Source organism: Nyctereutes procyonoides, unplaced genomic scaffold (genome assembly GCF_905146905.1).
Source record: "Nyctereutes procyonoides isolate TBG_1078 unplaced genomic scaffold, NYPRO_anot_genome, whole genome shotgun sequence".
Lineage (NCBI taxonomy): Eukaryota > Metazoa > Chordata > Mammalia > Carnivora > Canidae > Nyctereutes > Nyctereutes procyonoides.
This window is the reverse complement of record NW_026575125.1, coordinates 51943990-51961498: the sequence shown is the minus strand read 5'-3', so window position 1 is coordinate 51961498 and position 17509 is coordinate 51943990. Positions and strand designations below refer to the sequence as shown.

General features: G+C 38.0%; 1 protein-coding gene across 3 annotated transcripts in view; it reads right to left on the bottom strand.

Moving 5' to 3' along the window:
* Window positions 1-17509, bottom strand: part of OPHN1 (oligophrenin 1) — a 512189-nt gene that overhangs the window by 136902 nt on the left and 357778 nt on the right. For all 3 annotated transcript variants that reach the window (XM_055337756.1, XM_055337758.1, XM_055337757.1), the window contains exons 12-15: window positions 11590-11668; window positions 9033-9066; window positions 8429-8491; window positions 7079-7153 (exon numbers count right to left, since the gene is read on the bottom strand). In XM_055337756.1, the coding sequence (XP_055193731.1) occupies window positions 7079-7153; window positions 8429-8491; window positions 9033-9066; window positions 11590-11668 (251 nt within the window). The remainder of the gene's footprint in view (window positions 1-7078; window positions 7154-8428; window positions 8492-9032; window positions 9067-11589; window positions 11669-17509) is intronic.

Below are 17509 nucleotides of genomic sequence, written 5' to 3'. Positions count from 1 at the left end.
CACCCTCTCCCTTCTCCTTTGCTCCTCCCCCTGCGTGTACTCTCTGTCTCTCTGTCTCTATCTAAAATAAATAAATAATCTTTAAAAGAAATCTATGAGGCTACCTAATGACATATCAGGGAATTTTAAGCTGAACAATTTCAAGAATTGATGCAGAGTTGAGAGAGATTTAAGTTCCAATCAATAAGAGTAAAGAGACAAAAGAAGGCAGACTTTATTAGTAGGGCTAATCTAGCCAGCAAATGATAGCTGAGAACTTCCTTAACCTGGGGAGGGAAACAGGCATTCAGATCCAGGAGATAGCGACATCCCCCTCTAAAATCAATAAAAACCATTCAACACCTCGACATGTAATAGTGAAACTTGCAAATTCCAAAGATAAAGAGAAGATCCTTAAAGCAGCAAGAGACAAGAAATCCCTAACTATATGGAGAGAACTATTAGATTCACAGCAGACCTCTCCACAGAGACCTGGCAGGCCAGAAAGGGATGGCAGGATATATTCAGGGTCCTAAATGATAGAAACATGCAGCCAAGAATACTCTATCCAGCAAGGTTCTCATTCAGAATAGAAGGAGAGATAAAGAGCTTCCAAGATAGGCAGAAACGGAAAGACTATGTGACCACCAAACCAGCTCTGCAAGAAATATTAAGGGGGACTCTGTAAAAGAAAGGGGAGGTCCAAAGAAATAATCCACAAATACAGGGACTGAATAGGTATCATGATGACACTAAATTCATATCTTTCAATAGTAACTTTGAACGTGAATGGGCTTAATGATCCCATCAAAAGTCACAGGGTTTCAGACTGGATAAAAAAGCAAGACCCATCTATTTGCTGTCCATAAGAGACTCATTTTAGACCTAAGGATACCTACAGCCTGAAAATGAAAGGTTGGAGAAACATTTACCATTCAAATGGTCCTCAAAAGAAAGCAGGGGTAGCCATCCTCATAGCAGATAAAGCTTATCCCAGACTGTAATAAGAGATGAATAGGGACACTCTATCATGCTTAAAGGATCTATCCAACAAAAGGATCTAACAATCATGAATATTTAAATCCTAATGTGGGAGCTGTCAATTATATCAATCAATTAATGCCAAAGTTAAGACACACTTCGAAAATAATACACTTATACTGGGAGACGTCAACACGGTACGTTCTGCAAATGACAGATATTCTAAGCACAACATCTCAAAAGAAATACGAGCTTTAAATGATATACTGAACCAGATGGATTTCACAGATATCTACAGAACTTAACATCCAAACGCAACTGAATACACATTCTTCTCAAGTGCACATGGAACTTTCTCCAGAATAGACCACATACTGGGTCACAAAAAAGGTCTTGACCAATAACAAAAGATTGGGATTGTTCCCTGCATATTTTCAGACCATAATGCTTTGAAAGTATAACTAAATCAACAGAAGAAATTTGGAAGGAATTCAAATACGTGGAGGTTAAAGACCATCCTGCTAAAAGATGAAAGGGTCAAGCAGGAAATTAGAGAAGAATTAAAAAGATTCATGGAAACTAATGAGAATGAAGACATAACTGTGGAGGCCGAGAAAAATTAAGGCCATCCCACCTCAAGTTTAGCATTAGCACAAGTACAGCCATCTTAGGCCCCTGTGAATAAGAGCTGAACTTTACTGGAAAAACTGCAGAATGTCCTCAATGTCCTCGGCAGAGAATCCCGTATCAGAAAGACAACAGAGCCCACGCCCTTGATAGAAATTCCCATATTAGAATGAGAACAGAGCTCAATGCCCTTGAAAGCCCCGTATCAGAATGTAAACAGAACTTGAGAAATTCCTCCACATCTTCTGAAAATCCCCTAGACCAGCCTATAAAGCACCCAGCTATAACCCACTTCGGGGTCCAAGTCCCTGCTCCGCCGGGTCGGGTATACTTGGACCCAAGCTCGAGCTTGCTAATAAACCCTCATGCGCTTGCATCGGTGTCGGCTCCTTGGTGGTTTCTTGGATTCGCAATCTTGGGCACAACAATAACCTTTCAAAATCTATGGAATACAGCAAAAGCAGTCCTGAGGGGGAAATACATCACAATACAAGCATCCCTCAAAAAATGGGAAAAAACTCAAATACACAAGCAAACCTTGAACCTAAAGGAACTGGAGAAAAAACAGCAAATAAAATATACACCCAGCAGCAGAAGAGAGGTATTAAAGATTCAAGGAGAACTCAATTAAATAGAGACCAGAAGATTTGTAGAACAGGTCAACAAAACCAGGAGTTGGTTCTTTGAAAGAATTAATAAGATAGATAAACCATTAGCCAGCCTTATTAAAAACAAAAGAGAAAAGAATCAAATTAATAAGCACGAATGAAAAAGGAGAGATCACCACCAATACCAAGGAAATACAAAAGATTTTAAAAACATATAATGAGCAGCTGTACACCAATAAATTAGGCAATCTAGAAGAAATGGACACATTTCTGGAAAACCACAAACTACCAAAACTGGAACAGGAAGAAATAGAAAGCCTGAACAGGCCGATAATCAGGGAGGAAATTGAAGCAGTCATCCAAAACCTCCCAAGACACAAAAGTCCAGGGCCAGATGGCTTCCCAGGGGAATTCTATCAAACGTTTAAAGAAGAGACAATACCTATTCCACTAAAGCTGTTCCGAAAGATAAAAAGAGAAGAAATACTTCCAAACTCATTCTATGAGGCCAGCATCATCTTAATTCCAACCCAGATAAAAACCCCACCAAAAAGGAGAAATATAGACCAATATCCCTGAGGAACATACAAGCAAAAATTCTCAACAAGATACTATCCAATAGGATCCAACAATACATTAAGATTATTCACCATGACCAAGTGGGATTTATCCCCAGGATGCAAGGTTGGTTCAACACTCATAAAGCAATCAATGTGATAGATCATATCAACAAGAGAAAAAATAAGAACCATATGATCCTCTCAGTTGATGCAGAGAAAGCATTTGACAAAATACAGCATCCATTCCTGATCAAAACTCTTCAGAGTGTAGGGATAGAGGGAACATTCCTCAGCATCTTAAAAGCCATCTATGAAAAGCCCACAGCAAATATCATTCTCAATGGGGAAGCACTGGGAGCCTTTCCCCTAAGATCAGGAACAAGACAGGGATGTCCACTCTCACCACTGCTATTCAACAGAGTACTAGAAGTCCTAGCCTCAGGAATCAGGCAAAAAAAAGAAATAAAAGGCATTCAAATTGGCAAATAAGAAGTCAAACTCTCCCTCTTTGCAGATGACAGGATACTGTACAGAGAAAACCCAAACAACTCCACCCCAAGATTGCTAGAACTCATACAGCAATTCGGCAGTGTGGCAGGATACAAAATCAATTCCCAGAAATCAATGACATTTCTATATACTAACAATTAGCCTGAAGAAAGAGAAATGAAGGAGTCAATCCCATTTACAATTGCACCCAAAAGCATAAGATACCTAGGAATAAACCTAACCAAAGAGGTAAAGGATATATACCCTAAAAACTACAGAACACTCCTGAAAGAAATGAGGAAGACACAAAGAGATGTAAAAATATTCCATGCTCATGGATTGGCAGAATTAATATTGTGAAAATGTCAATGCTACCCAGGGAAATTTACACATTTAATGCAATCCCTATCAAAATACCATGGACTTTCTTCAGAGAGTTGGAACAAATCATCTTAAGATATGTGTGGAATCAGAAAAGACCCGAATAGCCAGGGGAATATTGAAAAAGAAAACCAGAGCTGGAGGCATCACAATGCAGATTTCAGGCTGTACTACAAAGCTGTAATCATCAAGATAGTGTGGTACATAGATCAGTGGAACAGAATAGAGAACCCAGAAATGGGCCCTTAACTCTATGGTCCACCACTATTCGACCAAGCAGGAAAGACTATCCCCTGGAAAAAGTACAGTCTCTTCAATGAATGGTGCTGGGAAAATTGGATAGCCACGTGTAGAAAAACGAATCTAGATCATTCTCTTACACCAGACACAAAGATAAACTCAAAATGGATGAAAGATCTAAATGTGAGACAAGATTCCTTCAAAATCCTAGAGGGGAACACAGGCAACACCCTTTTTGAACTTGGCTGCAGCAACTTCTTGCAAGTTACATCTATGAAGGCAAGGGAAACAAAAGCAAAAATGAATTATTGGGACATCATAAAGATAAAAAGCTTCTGCACAGCAAAAGAAACAGTCAACAAAACTAAAAGACAATCTACAGAATGGGAGAAGACATTTGTAAATGATTAATCAGATAAAGGGCTAGTATCCAAGATCTATAAAGAACTTACCAAAAAAAATAAAAAAAATTAAAAAAAAGAACTTATTATACTCAGCAGCAAGGAAACAAACAATCCAATTGTGAAATGGGCAAAAGACATGAACAGAAATTTCACAGAGACATAGACATGGCCAACAAGCATATGAAAAAATGCTCTGGGGGAAAAAAAAGAAAGAAAAGAAAATGCTCTGCATCACTGGCCATCAGGGAAATACAAATCAAAACCCCAAAGAGATACCACCTCACACCAGTGAGAATGGTGAAAATTCTCAAGACAGGAAACAACAAATGTTGGAGAGGATGTGGAGAAAGGGGAACCCTCTTGCACTGTTGGTGGGAATATGACCTGGTATAGCCACTCTGGAAAACTGTGTGGAGGTCCCTCAAAGGGTTAAAAATAGAACTCTTGGGCAGCCCTTGTGGCCCAGTGGTTTAGTGTCACCTTCAGCCCAGGGTGTGATCCTAGAGACCCGGAATCGAGTCCCACGTCAGGCTCCCTGTATGGAGTCTGCTTCAACCTCTGCCTGTGTCTCTGCCTCTCTCTCTCTCTCTCTCTCTCTCTCTCTCTCTCTCTCTCTCTCTCTATCTCTCATGAATAAATAAATAAATGAAATCCATAAAATCAATAAAAATAGAACTGCCCTATGACCCAGCAATTGCACTTCTGGGGATTTACCGTAAAGATACAGATGCAGTGAAATGCCGGAACACCTGCACCCCAATGTTTATAGTAGCAATGTCCACAATAGTCAAACTATGGAAGGAGCCTTAGTGTCCATCAAATGATGAGTGGATAAAGAAGATGTGGTCTATGTATACAATGAAATATTACTCAGCCATTAGAAATGACAAACCCCCACCATTTGCTTCAACATGGATGGAACTGGAGGGTATTTTTTTCCTTTTTTTAAAAATTATTTATTTATTTATGATAGTCACAGAGAGAGAGAGAGAGAGAGGCGCAGAGACATAGGCAGAGGGAGAAGCATGCTCCATGCACCGGGAGCCCGATGTGGGATTCGATCCTGGGTCTCCAGGATCGCGCCCTGGGCCAAAGGCAGGCGCCAAACCGCTGCGCCACCCAGGGATCCCGGAACTGGAGGGTATTATGCTGAGAGAAGTAAGTCAATCAAGAAGGACAAACATTATATGGTCTCATTCATTTGGGAAATATAAAAAATAGTGAAAGGGAATAAAGGGGAAAGAAGGGAGAATGAGTGGGAAATATCAGTTAGGGCAACAGAACATGAAAGACACCTACCTCTGGGAAATGAACAAGGGGTGGTATAAAGGGAGGTGGGCGGAGGGTTGGGGTGACTGGGTGATGGGCACTGTGTGGGGCACTTGATAGGATGAGCACTGGGTGTTATGCTATGTGCTGGCAAATTGAACTCCAATAAAAAAATAAATAAAATAAAAAGTAGTTGATAATCTTTAAAAATAGAACTTATAAAACTGAACACCCCAAAAAACAAATAATCATTCTAAAATTGGCAGAAGATATGAATATAGACATTTTTCCAATCAGCCAACAGACACATGAAAAAATGCTCAACTTCAGCTCCTCATGAAAACGAAAATGAGATGTCACTTCACACCTGTCAGAAAGTCTAAACTTAACAACACGAGAAACATGCATTAGTGAGGATGTGGAAAAAGTAGAATCCTCTTGCAGCGTTGGTGGAAATGCAAACAGGTGCAGCCACTTTGGAAAACTGTGTGGAGGTCCTCAGAAAGTTAAAAACAGAACTGCCCTATGATCCAGAAATTGCACTACTGGGTATTTCTTCCAAGAATACAAAAATACTAATTCAAAGTCTAAATGTATCCTGATGTTTATAGCAGCACTATGAATATAAGCCGGAATATGGAAAGAGTCGAAATGTCCATTGACTGATGAATGAATATATATATATATATATATATATATATATATATATATATATATTTCCATATATATATGGAAAAAAGAGTCAAACCAAGAATAGACTCTTAACTATAGAGTACAAAGTGATGGTTATCAGAGGGGAGTTGGGGGGATGAAACATGTAATAGGGATTAGGGAGTGTACTTGTGAAGAGCAATTGGTGTTGAATGGAAGTGTTGAATCACTATATTATACACAGGAAACTACTATCACACTGTATGTTAACTAGCTGGAATTAAAACCTTTAAACAATTACTAGATGTTCAAAAAGGGAAAAATGTGATCCATAACTAGGTTAATATTTATTCATTAGGAATACATTTTGAGGAAGCAAAGGGTGGCAAAGGAGGAATGCTGGAAAGTATCCAGCCAAGATTTAGAAGATGGTAAGAAGAAAAAGGATCTGTCAATAGAGTCACTTGAAAGATTTAATACAAGATTTTAGAAAATCACAAGAGGTTGAGTCACAGAAGTCACATAGAAAGTTTCAAAAAGAAGGGAGTAGTCAACAAGGAGATCAAGCAAGATAGCTTCTGAAAATTGTCCATTGGATTTCACAGATGATACCTTCAAAGCCTACTGAAAGTAGTTCCAGTGGAGAGGTTGGGGTAGAAGCCAGTTTGCAAAGGTTCTGAGGTGTCAATATGATGTGGAGAAAGAGAGATGCTAGTTGTTTCAAGACAAGATTGTCTTTGACCCAGGGTAGGCAATATGTGTACATTTTCCCTTGAAAATATTTTTTAAATACTCTACAACCTTTTTAAACAATGTCTCTTTTCTCTTATAGTCACATTTCTTTTTAATACACAATTTCCAATACAAATTATGAAATTAAAATTGTTACCAAAAAAGGCATTCAGTAGCTTCTGAACCTGAATGTTGCTGCCCACAGTACGGTACAATCCCTCTGTCTTGATCCCTAGGGAGAGAAAATGAGCTCAGTTGTGTTTCTTATAACTAGAACTTTCATTTCCTTCAAAGTAGAGAAAGTAAGTACTTAAACCCTGGTGCCAGTTCAAACAGGAAAGTGTCTCCCTACTCCCTCCAAGTTCTCCAGCCATCCCCTGCAATAGGGAAACAGTTTTGAAGCATGTCTCCAAATTATGTTCTCCATACTTTCATTTGGATTATACCAAGATTACATTAATGTGAACAGAAGAGAATATACTCTATAATAAATAGAAAAATATGCTTAAGTGGGTAGCAGTGGGTGGCTGAGAATAGTGCCATTGTCTTGGAATGGAGCTAGGGTTTAACTGAAAAAGGAGGAAATATTAACCTCTGAGTTGCCTGTCAGCAGTGATACAAAGAAAGAGATGGAATATGGCTTATGTGAAACAAAAGGCCATTTTGTGTATAGAGAAATTCTAGCAACATTTCACAGAAAAAAAGAGGCTTGGCTCATGTACTACATACCCACATTCTAAATATTCTCAGAGAGAAATTAGAGAGTATCATTATCAACCTGGAAAAACACTGATTCCATATTTGTCTGAGTTTGGCTTTGCACCCCATCAATTTTTAAACCAATACGTATTGCAGCAGAAATTGAACTCTAATTTATTTGAAATAGAACCATCATAACACTACTTGCAGAGTGCCCAGTAGTATTTCAGAATACTTTATAAGCTGTTTGAAGCTCTTTCTATTTATTTTTCTTTGAAATAGAAGATGCTTTACATATTTAATATATATAATTTGGTGAGGTGGAGATAAGTGAAGCCATCCCCACAATCTATGCAGAAACATATCTATCACCTCTAAAAGTTTCCTGTTGCCTTCTTTATTCATTATTATTATTTTTTGTGATAGGAATTCTTAACACAAGATCTACCATTTTAGTACATTTTTAAATCTGCAATACAGTATTATTAACTACAGCTTTATGCTGGACAGCAGATCTCTAGGAGACAATTATCTTGTATAACTTAGAACTTTGTACCATTTGATTAATTAAGCTTTCTATTCAAAAGTAGGAAGCCACAAATTATCCCAATATGCTTGGATACCACTTGTTTGGAATTTGCTGGAATTTTACAAATTTGTGTCTAGTGTTCAGGTTTATAAATAGTCTTGATTGCTAAAATGAGTCCTGGTCAATGAATGACATCATTGCTACCTTAGAGAAATTGCCCCAGGATAAATTCAGAGTGACCAGATTAAAACACTGCCAATGCCCTGGTTTATATCTTACCTTTGGTCTCAATGACATTGATGCATTTCCTAACAAACTTGAAACCTACTTCATTCAGCTCCACTGTTTCAAACAAAGGAAAACAGAGTTAGATCCTGCTATAACAAGCTTTACCTATGAAACATTTTTGATCCTGCTCATGCTAGGAGACTGCAGTGAGAGAATAAGGGGCATAGTTTGTCATCTCTAATACCTTTAAATGGAAAGATATTTTTATTCAGGGAGAGAATAGAGTTTTTACTCTTATAACACAAAAGGCTTTAATTATCCCATTGCATTATGTTTGTTTTAGGCATGAGGAATATCAAACACCAAATGTTAGTTTGGAAATGCAAATCATTTCTATCATGTGTTTAGAACAAGGAAGATATAATTTTCTTCTCTATATTGCTATTACTACTCACACCAAAAGCTAAGATATAGTTACTTCTTTATTTCAGTCAGTAGACATACTTCTTTTTACAAAAATAAGTCCGAATTCTATTCCACACAAAGGCATCAATAAACACATTCACATCAATATTACATATTATTGATGATAGCATTAACTGTGATTAGGACAGCCAGCAGTTTGTAAGGTCAGTAAATCATAAATTTGACTCACTTTCTTCCTGTTTTGTTACGGGGCTATGGTAGATCTATAAAAGAAGAGAAAGAAAGAGCCATGGCTATTGTGAATCACTATAGGTAAGTATGGCAAATAATACTAAATCTCTTTCTTCAGTTCGTCAAAACCAGTAGTGACTCTAAAGCATTAATAAGATGAAAAAGCAGAATCATCTTTGCCTAGGTCCCTAGAAAACACTTGGATTAACAATCCCTGAAGACTACAGTAGATTCCAAGTAGCTCACTGCAGCTGAAGTTGTAGTGTACCCATCTTAGTGATTTACTAATGCAAAGCTTGAAGAATTTTTCTGATGGAGCAAGAGAGCATGAGAGAAAAGAAATAGTTTTCTAATGGATAAATGAGTATTGGGCATTGATGATAAAATTTAAATGTTCCCAATACCAACCTCTTACCCTAAAGGCTAATTAATGGGTGTTCCTCTGTAGAAAAGCAAGTTCCCAATTCAAAGAGATCTATGCATTGATCAAGATTCTTCTGAATCATATTGAAGTACAGACTGAGATAGCTATGTGAGAGTCCAACGAGGAGATCCTTGACTCTTAAAGTCTATTCCTGGTTTTACCTCTACTTTATTATGAAGTTTTGGGCATGTTCTTTTCATTTTCTATACTTCAAAATTTATATCTCTAAAATGATATGGATTGGACTGGATGTCCCTTCAAGTCCTGATCTTCTTTGACACTTTAACAAAGGTATGCATACCATGTGTAAGATTAGTAAATTGAGGTATTTAGTAAAATAGCAACAATAATAATGTGAAACTACAGGAAATAAGCCTTCTATATGGTATCTGTTAAAGTTTGCTTTAGCAACTTCTCATTTTAATAGATTTTCTGCATATGTGTGTATGCCCGTGGATTATTTCAATGAGTGAGATTTCTGTGCTGCCAGCCCTTGCTGCCACTTGCATAAGCAAGGTATTTGTAGAAAGTCTATTACAATCAAGTTGTTAGGGATCCACATTCAGTGGACCCATATTCTAATGTCATTCTCTATAAAAAGCTATCTGCATACTTTGATCTTTAAAATCTGAAGAGAAAATAAGTTCAGAAGACGGAATCAAGAATAAATTGCCTTGCTGAACCTCCTACCACCCTCCTGTAGAAACATGATAGGCATGCAATAGTTAAGCTCCAGGTTTCTGGGAAGGAGGGCAGAGAGACAGGTCATGGATTATTTTCTGCATGGCAAGCCTCACAATACCACTTCTTTCCTGCTATCTCCTTAGTTGGCTATAAATGCAATCTGAGATCTTGGTACTCCTCTTTAGTCCCCAGGGCACTGAGGAGACACAGAAAGAAAACCCTGGAGTATATCTCCCTCTTAGTACATTTTTGCCTTGAATAAAACAAGGAGATTTGACTATATCCAAATATTATTGAATCTCAGTAGCTTTGCAGTCATCCTTCAGGCCAGATAGAAATATCTAAAACTAATATAGCACACTATGGTTGACAGAATTTCATTCATTTGATTTTTCAAAGAAACTTTGTGAGTTAAGAAGAATGAGATTATTAAACCCATTTTACTAAAGAGAAGAAAACTGAATCTCAAGGAGAATAACTTCCTTAAAGTTATACAACCACTGAATGGCACAACTAGGATCCAGATTCAGGCTTTTAATTGCAATACTAGGAAGGTTATGTTACTTCATATACCACTAGAATAAACCTGCATGGAAGATACTGAAGAGAAAAAGTGCTTTTTAGTAATTTCTGACTCTTCATATTTGTCTTTCTATGACAATCACTAAACCTTTTAAGGTACTGCTTGACCTTCTGTGTAACAATGTTCTAAACAGACTGGGGGATCCCTGGGTGGCGCAGTGGTTTATTTAGCGCCTGCCTTTGGCCCGGGGCGCGATCCTGGAGACCCTGGATCGAATCCCACGTCGGGTTTCTGGTGCACAGAGCCTGCTTCTCCCTCTGCCTCTCTCTCTCTCTCTCTCTCTCTCTCTCTCTCTCTCTCTCTCTCTCTGTGACTATCATAAATAAATAAAAATAATAAAAAAACAGACTGGTACATCTTGGGATATAGGATGCCAGTACCATCTTCTCATCAGCTGTACCCTTAAAGAGAATAAGCTGACCTGGGAATGTAAGATGGGGGCAACAAAAGTACTTTGGATAAGATCATAATAAATGCTTATTCAATTAATACAATTATTTTACATCTTTCTAACTGAACACATATTAGTTTTATAAAATGAAAAAAGACTTAATTTTCTTTCTTAAGAAGATCTTGTGGGCACAGCTGCCTCATCCTACACTGAAACAAGAAGCTGAGAAACTTGGGTTCTAGGTCCAGCTTTTATGCCTTTTCTGAGAGTAATCCCTAAGAAGTACCTCATCTTCTCTGGAACTCAAATTGCCTGACTTCTTAAACATGAAATGTCGCGCCAACAATTCCTTCTAGCTCTCAAGAGTCTGAAGATCTGACTATTTAATCATCCTTGACTCACTGGTACCACTAAGGACATTCATATACTAGACTGTGGTGCTGAGGTTTCTCCAGTGTCCTGAGATAACTTACAGGTTCTTTTCCATCCATGGCCTCCATCCATAGCCTTCTGTTAGCTTCTGAAAGGGCCTGCAAAGTGATGGTTCCTGGCCTAAGGGAAAAAAAAATGACCAAATTAAAAGTAGAAAACTCACCTGAAATAATGGAGTACTGTGATCCAGGGTCCCTCTCAGCCCTGGGAGGTGTCACACTGAGCAGGCACATACAGAATTACAATCTTTCAAAATCTCTTTTACTCAAAAAAAAAAAAAGAAAACAAAAAACAAACAAACAAACAAAAAAACAATGAAACATTTAGAGAACAGTAACTTTGGGAACTCTGGGGTAGGTGCTATCTCAGCAGCCCCATGCCAGGGTCAGTCAAGGAGATAGGAAGGCAGATGCAAAAAGACCTTATCATAATACACAATTAAATTGGCTCCATTGCATTTGAGCCAAACTGTGGCTCTCTCTGCCTTTCTTGGAAACCAGGAGTTTGGTCTGGGCTCTAGGAGTAAACATGTTCAGCATGGGCACATTCATCCACCAAAAAAAAAAAGTGGCTTTGCTACTTCCACCATCCATGATGTCCAAGGAATGTTTCCAGTTGGAAAGAATTCAATAACATGCACACTGGCTCAGCAGAGGGAGGAGACATTTGGCTGATTTAAGCAATCTTATTACTAAGAATAACTAACAGTTACTGAATGCTCACTAGATGCCAGAGTCTGTTCTAAGTACTTTATAAGTATTTTTTTTTACTTTATAAGTATTAATTCATGTTATCTACCCAGGAACCTATAAAGCAGGTATTATATAGTAATCCTTATTTTACAGAAGGGGAAACTGATGCACTGAGATGTTCGCTAAGTTCACACAGTGGGTAAGTATAGAGCCAGGATTTGATTTTAGGAATTCTGGTCCAACAGCCATGTTCTTTCTTAACCACTATGCTACAAGGCCTCTACTCCATAGGAGATGGCCTCAAACCCAGTTTTTTTTTTTTTCAATTTACTTGTGGGTTACCTATAACTAGAGATACTCCAAGTTGATATACTCTGAATATGGTCTTTACAGACCTTCACAACCAAACTGAGAATTTCAGATTGACCATATTATTGCAAACATAAAGTCTCCTTGCATCATCTGCATATCTGCACCATTGTGAGAAACCTGTTCCTCTTACTCATTCTGTATTAAGATAAGACCTCTCTCAGAGTCATAGAATGACAAGACAAGAGAGTTCAGAGAGTCTGGAAAAGTAACTGGGCCTCTGTGGGCCTTAGTTTCTTTATCTAAACAGGTATTAGACCAGATGAGCTGAGAGGTCCCTTCCAGTTTTGATTATCATGGGATTCATATTCAACTTCCTATATTTTACTCCATTAAAGTACATCTTAAAAAGGAAAACTCTCAGGGATCCCTGGGTGGCTCAGTGGTTTAGTGCATGCTTTTGGCCCAGGGTGTGATCCTGGGGTCCTGGGATTGAGTCCCACATCTGACTCCCTGCATGTAGCCTGCTTCTCCCTCTGCCTGTGTCTCTGCCTCTCTCTCTCACTCTCTGTGTCTCTCATGAATAAATATATAAAATCTTTTTTTAAAAAAGGAAAACCCTCAAATGATTTTTTAAAGATTTTTATTTATTCATGAGAGACACAGGAAGAGAGAAAGAGACAGAGACAAAGGAGAGGGAGAAGCAGGCTCTATGCAGGGAGCCCGACATGGGACTCAATCCCGGGACTCCAGGATCATGCCCTGGGCCGAAGGTAGTGCTAAACCACTGAGCCACCTGGGCTGCCCTTCAAATGATTTTTAAGCCAAAATCACTTGGGCACTGGATATTTTCAAGTTTACCCTTTTCTAACAAATAACCAACCTTTTGGATATATCACATGGGGCTAGAAAGTCTAGAAATCTTTGTAAAGATAGCTAACCAGCTGAATCTTGAAGCCAGAGGAAAAACAAGTAAATGGGCCACAGACCAAAAAAGCAGACAATGCAGACCAGATATGACAGTATGACATTAAACCCATTCTGGAACTCAGATTCCCTATCTGGGAAATCCAAAAACCACTGTGTGTCTTTTCTTCACCTTACAGAGAGACTGAAAGTATAAATAAATGACTATTCAAGAGGCATTTGAGGATTCTTGGCTGCCACAGAAAGTCAAATTCAAAGAATAATTGATAAGAACAGGGTGACAAAGTAGAAAGAATATTGACTTCTATTTTTTTAAAGATTTATTTATTTATTCATGAGAGGCAGAGAGAGAGAGTCAGAGACACAGGCAGAGGAAGAAGCAGGCTCCATGCAGGGAGCCCAATGTGGGACTCAATCCTGGGACTCCGGGATCACACCCTGAGCCAAAGGCAGACGCTCCAATGCTGAGTGACCCAGGCATCCTAGAATATTCACTTCTAGTACAAGATCTTCCATTGACTATCTTTATGACCTTAGACAAATCACCTGCCCTTCCTGAGACCCCAGTCACACATCCAGAACAAAAAGGTATATGCAGCATATGTGCAGTACAGTGCAATGGTTAATAGTGTGGATTTGGATCCTGGCTCTACCATGTGCTAGCTGTGTTACCTAAATTGCTTAATTTCTTTCTGTCTCCTTGTCTTCCTTTGTGAAACTGGGATAATACCTCATACCTCACAAAACTGTAGTGAAGATTAAAGGAAATTATACATTTCCAGAGCTGAGTGAGAATAGTGCCTGGTACATTAGGAGGTACTCAGCAAATGTTAGCAGTTGTTGTTTGTTGTTATTTATTATTATTATTACTATTATTGCACTTCAAGGTCTATGAGCTATAAGCCTGTGGTTTCAAATACTGACAGCAAAATTAATTTTTTTTAAAAGTTATCCTCAGGAAGCATGGGTGGCTCAGGATCTTTAGAAAAAAGATTTTATTTACTTATTGATTGATTGATTGATTCGAGACAGAGAGAGGCAGAGACACAGGCAGAGGGATATGCAGGCTCCATGCAGGGAGCCTAATGTGGGACTTGATCTCGGGACTCCAAGATCACACCCTGGGCCGAAGGCAAGTGCTAAACTGCTGAGTCATCTAGGGATCCCCATAAATAAAATCTTTAAAAAAAAAGTTATCCTCTATTCCTGAGTTAGTAAAAGAGACTCAATGAATCCTTTGCTCTCTGTGCTGCAGGGACATGAGTAAAGGTGCCAGATGCCTGCTGGGAATGCTGACTTTGTTTCTTATATCAGATTTACTAACCAGGAAAGTAGATGTCACATCTCTTAGAAAATTTCATGTGCACAGATGTACCTTGGCAACTGTTCTTTACTATATTTTACCCTTTATTTCACAGCATGTTTATTCTCCTTATAAGACAATGGAATAAATTGAAAAGAACATGGACTTTGGAGACAAGTGCTTGAGCTCTGCCTTGCCACTATGTGACTTTGGGCATGTCACTTAACATATTCAAGTCTCAGTCACCTCACCTGTAAAATGAAGGAGAGATAATTGAGTGATTTTTTTTAAGCTCCTAATATGTGGTAACTAAAATCATAGACACATTGAAACTTTAATTCCTGGCTTCTAGTCTTAGAATTCCTCAGCATTATGGGGTGGGAAAATACATTTAAAAACAAACAGAAAACTTAGTACCTATCCTGATCCATGCATAGCACTGGGTGTAAGATATATAAACTGGTCCCAGCACCTAATCTCAGGGCCAAATTGTTTGCAACTGCTTTGAGTTTATGAGAATATTATTTGCAAGTAGCTTGCAAATTTAAGCTGAAACTTGAATCAGAATGAAATTAGACACAGAAAATTTTAATTTCTTTTAAGCACTTTGATGCTACAGAGCAAGAGACAATAAAGATTCATGAAAGAGAAGCCACAGCCAATAGTCATTTTCTGCAGGAACTAGAAGTATGGTTCCCCCTTCCCACTAGGCCTGAAGCCGTTGGAAAAATGAGTGATAATCTCATGGTTACCACTCACAATGTTTACTATCACAATCATCTTTGGTCAGGACCATCCATTTTTTAACAAAGAAATTATATAGATAAACAAAAATTTCAAATGGGGAAAAGGATTTTTTACTTATTTCCAGACCAAAAAAAAAAAAAAAAAAGAGTCCTCAACTCTTAGTCTAATCTTTATGATTCCAGTCATTGATAGTTTTGTTTATATTATACAGTAATTTGACCTTTAAGCCCCTTTCTAGGAATCTAACCATTTTGTTACATTCTATTTTACTATGCAGTACCCAATACGTAGAAATAATAGACTGAAATAATATATAGAAACATTTATTCACTGAATTTTGGATTAACCTCCCTACTACATAACATGCTTTTCTCCAAAGTAATTCCAAATGCTCTCATTTTGAAATTTCAAGGTTAAATTCACCTCTGATAAAAGTGCCCAGGTCCAGAAAACAAAAAGAGGGTACCGGTGAGAAACAAATGCAACAAAGTACGAAGTTTGAAAGCCCTAGCTGAAATCAGAAAGTTGATTCTCAAACTATTTCCAATTTACATAAATATCTGCAAAGTAGGGAAAGTCTGTATCATGTTTGCACCAAGTAGGGGAAAAAGACTCCCCAGTACCACTACCATCCTCCATCCTATCTCCTCTTTTAAAATGTGTTTCAATTCACTTATTCTTGTATGCTACATTAGGAGATAAAAGAATGAGTTTTGCTGAATGGGATGAGATATTTGCAAATGACATATATAATAAAGAGTATACAAAATCTACAAAGAACTAATCAAACTCAATACCCAAAAAACAAGTAATCCAGTTAAGAAATGAGCAGAGGACATGCACAGACATTTTTCCAAAGAAGACATATAGAGGGCTAACAGACACATGAAAAGATGCTCAACATCACTCATCATCAGGAAAATACAAATCAAAACTGCAATGAGATATTACCTCACACTGTCAGAATAGCTAAAATTAACAACAAAGGAAAAACATGTTGGCAAGGATGTGGAGAAAGGGGAGTCACTCCTCTTACACTATTGGTGGGAATGCAAAGTGCCTGCAGCCACTCTGGAAAACCGTATGGAGGTTCCTCAAAAAGTTAAAAATAGAACTACCCTATGATTTAGCAATTATACTACTAGGTATTTATTCAAAGGACAAAAAAGTACTGATACGAAAGAATATATGCACCGCAATGTTTATAGCAGCATTATCAACAATAGGCAAATTATGGAGAGAGCCCAAATATCCAATGACTGACGAATGGATAAAGAATATATGTTGTATAAGAACACCACACACACACACACACACACACACACACACACACACACACACACAGAAGAATATTATTCAGCCATCAAAAAGAACAAAATCTTGCCATTTGCAACAACGTGGATGGACCTAGAGAGCATTAAGCTAAATGAAATAAGTCAGAGAAAGACAAATACCATACAATTTTACTCATGTGAATTTTAATAAATGAAACAGATAAACCCTGGGGGAAAAAAGAGAGGCAAACCAGGAAACAGACTCTTGACTATAGAGAACAAGCTGAGATTGCTGAAGGGGAGGTGGGGCGTGGGTTAAATAGGTGATAGCCATTAAGGAGGGCACTTGTGATGAGCACTGGGTGTTGTATATACATGATGAATCACTAAATTCTACGCCTGAAACTAATATTACACTATATGTTAATTAACTGGAATTTAAATAAAAACTCGATACTCCAAAAAAAAAAAAGAATGAGTTTTGTTATCTTGTCCTTGCAGCATCATCATCAAATGTTGACATTTGCATATCTGATAACAAATTAAATCCTAGGAGTGACTTATTCTGCCTTGAGCAGGCAAGGTTAAGCTGACTAAAGTTTCCACTGGGAGAACTAACAATGGTTCAGTTCTCACAGGGATTCCTGTGAATAGTAGCCAGAAGAGCCAAGACAATAATATCATGAATAGATTTACTCATTTTCATCAA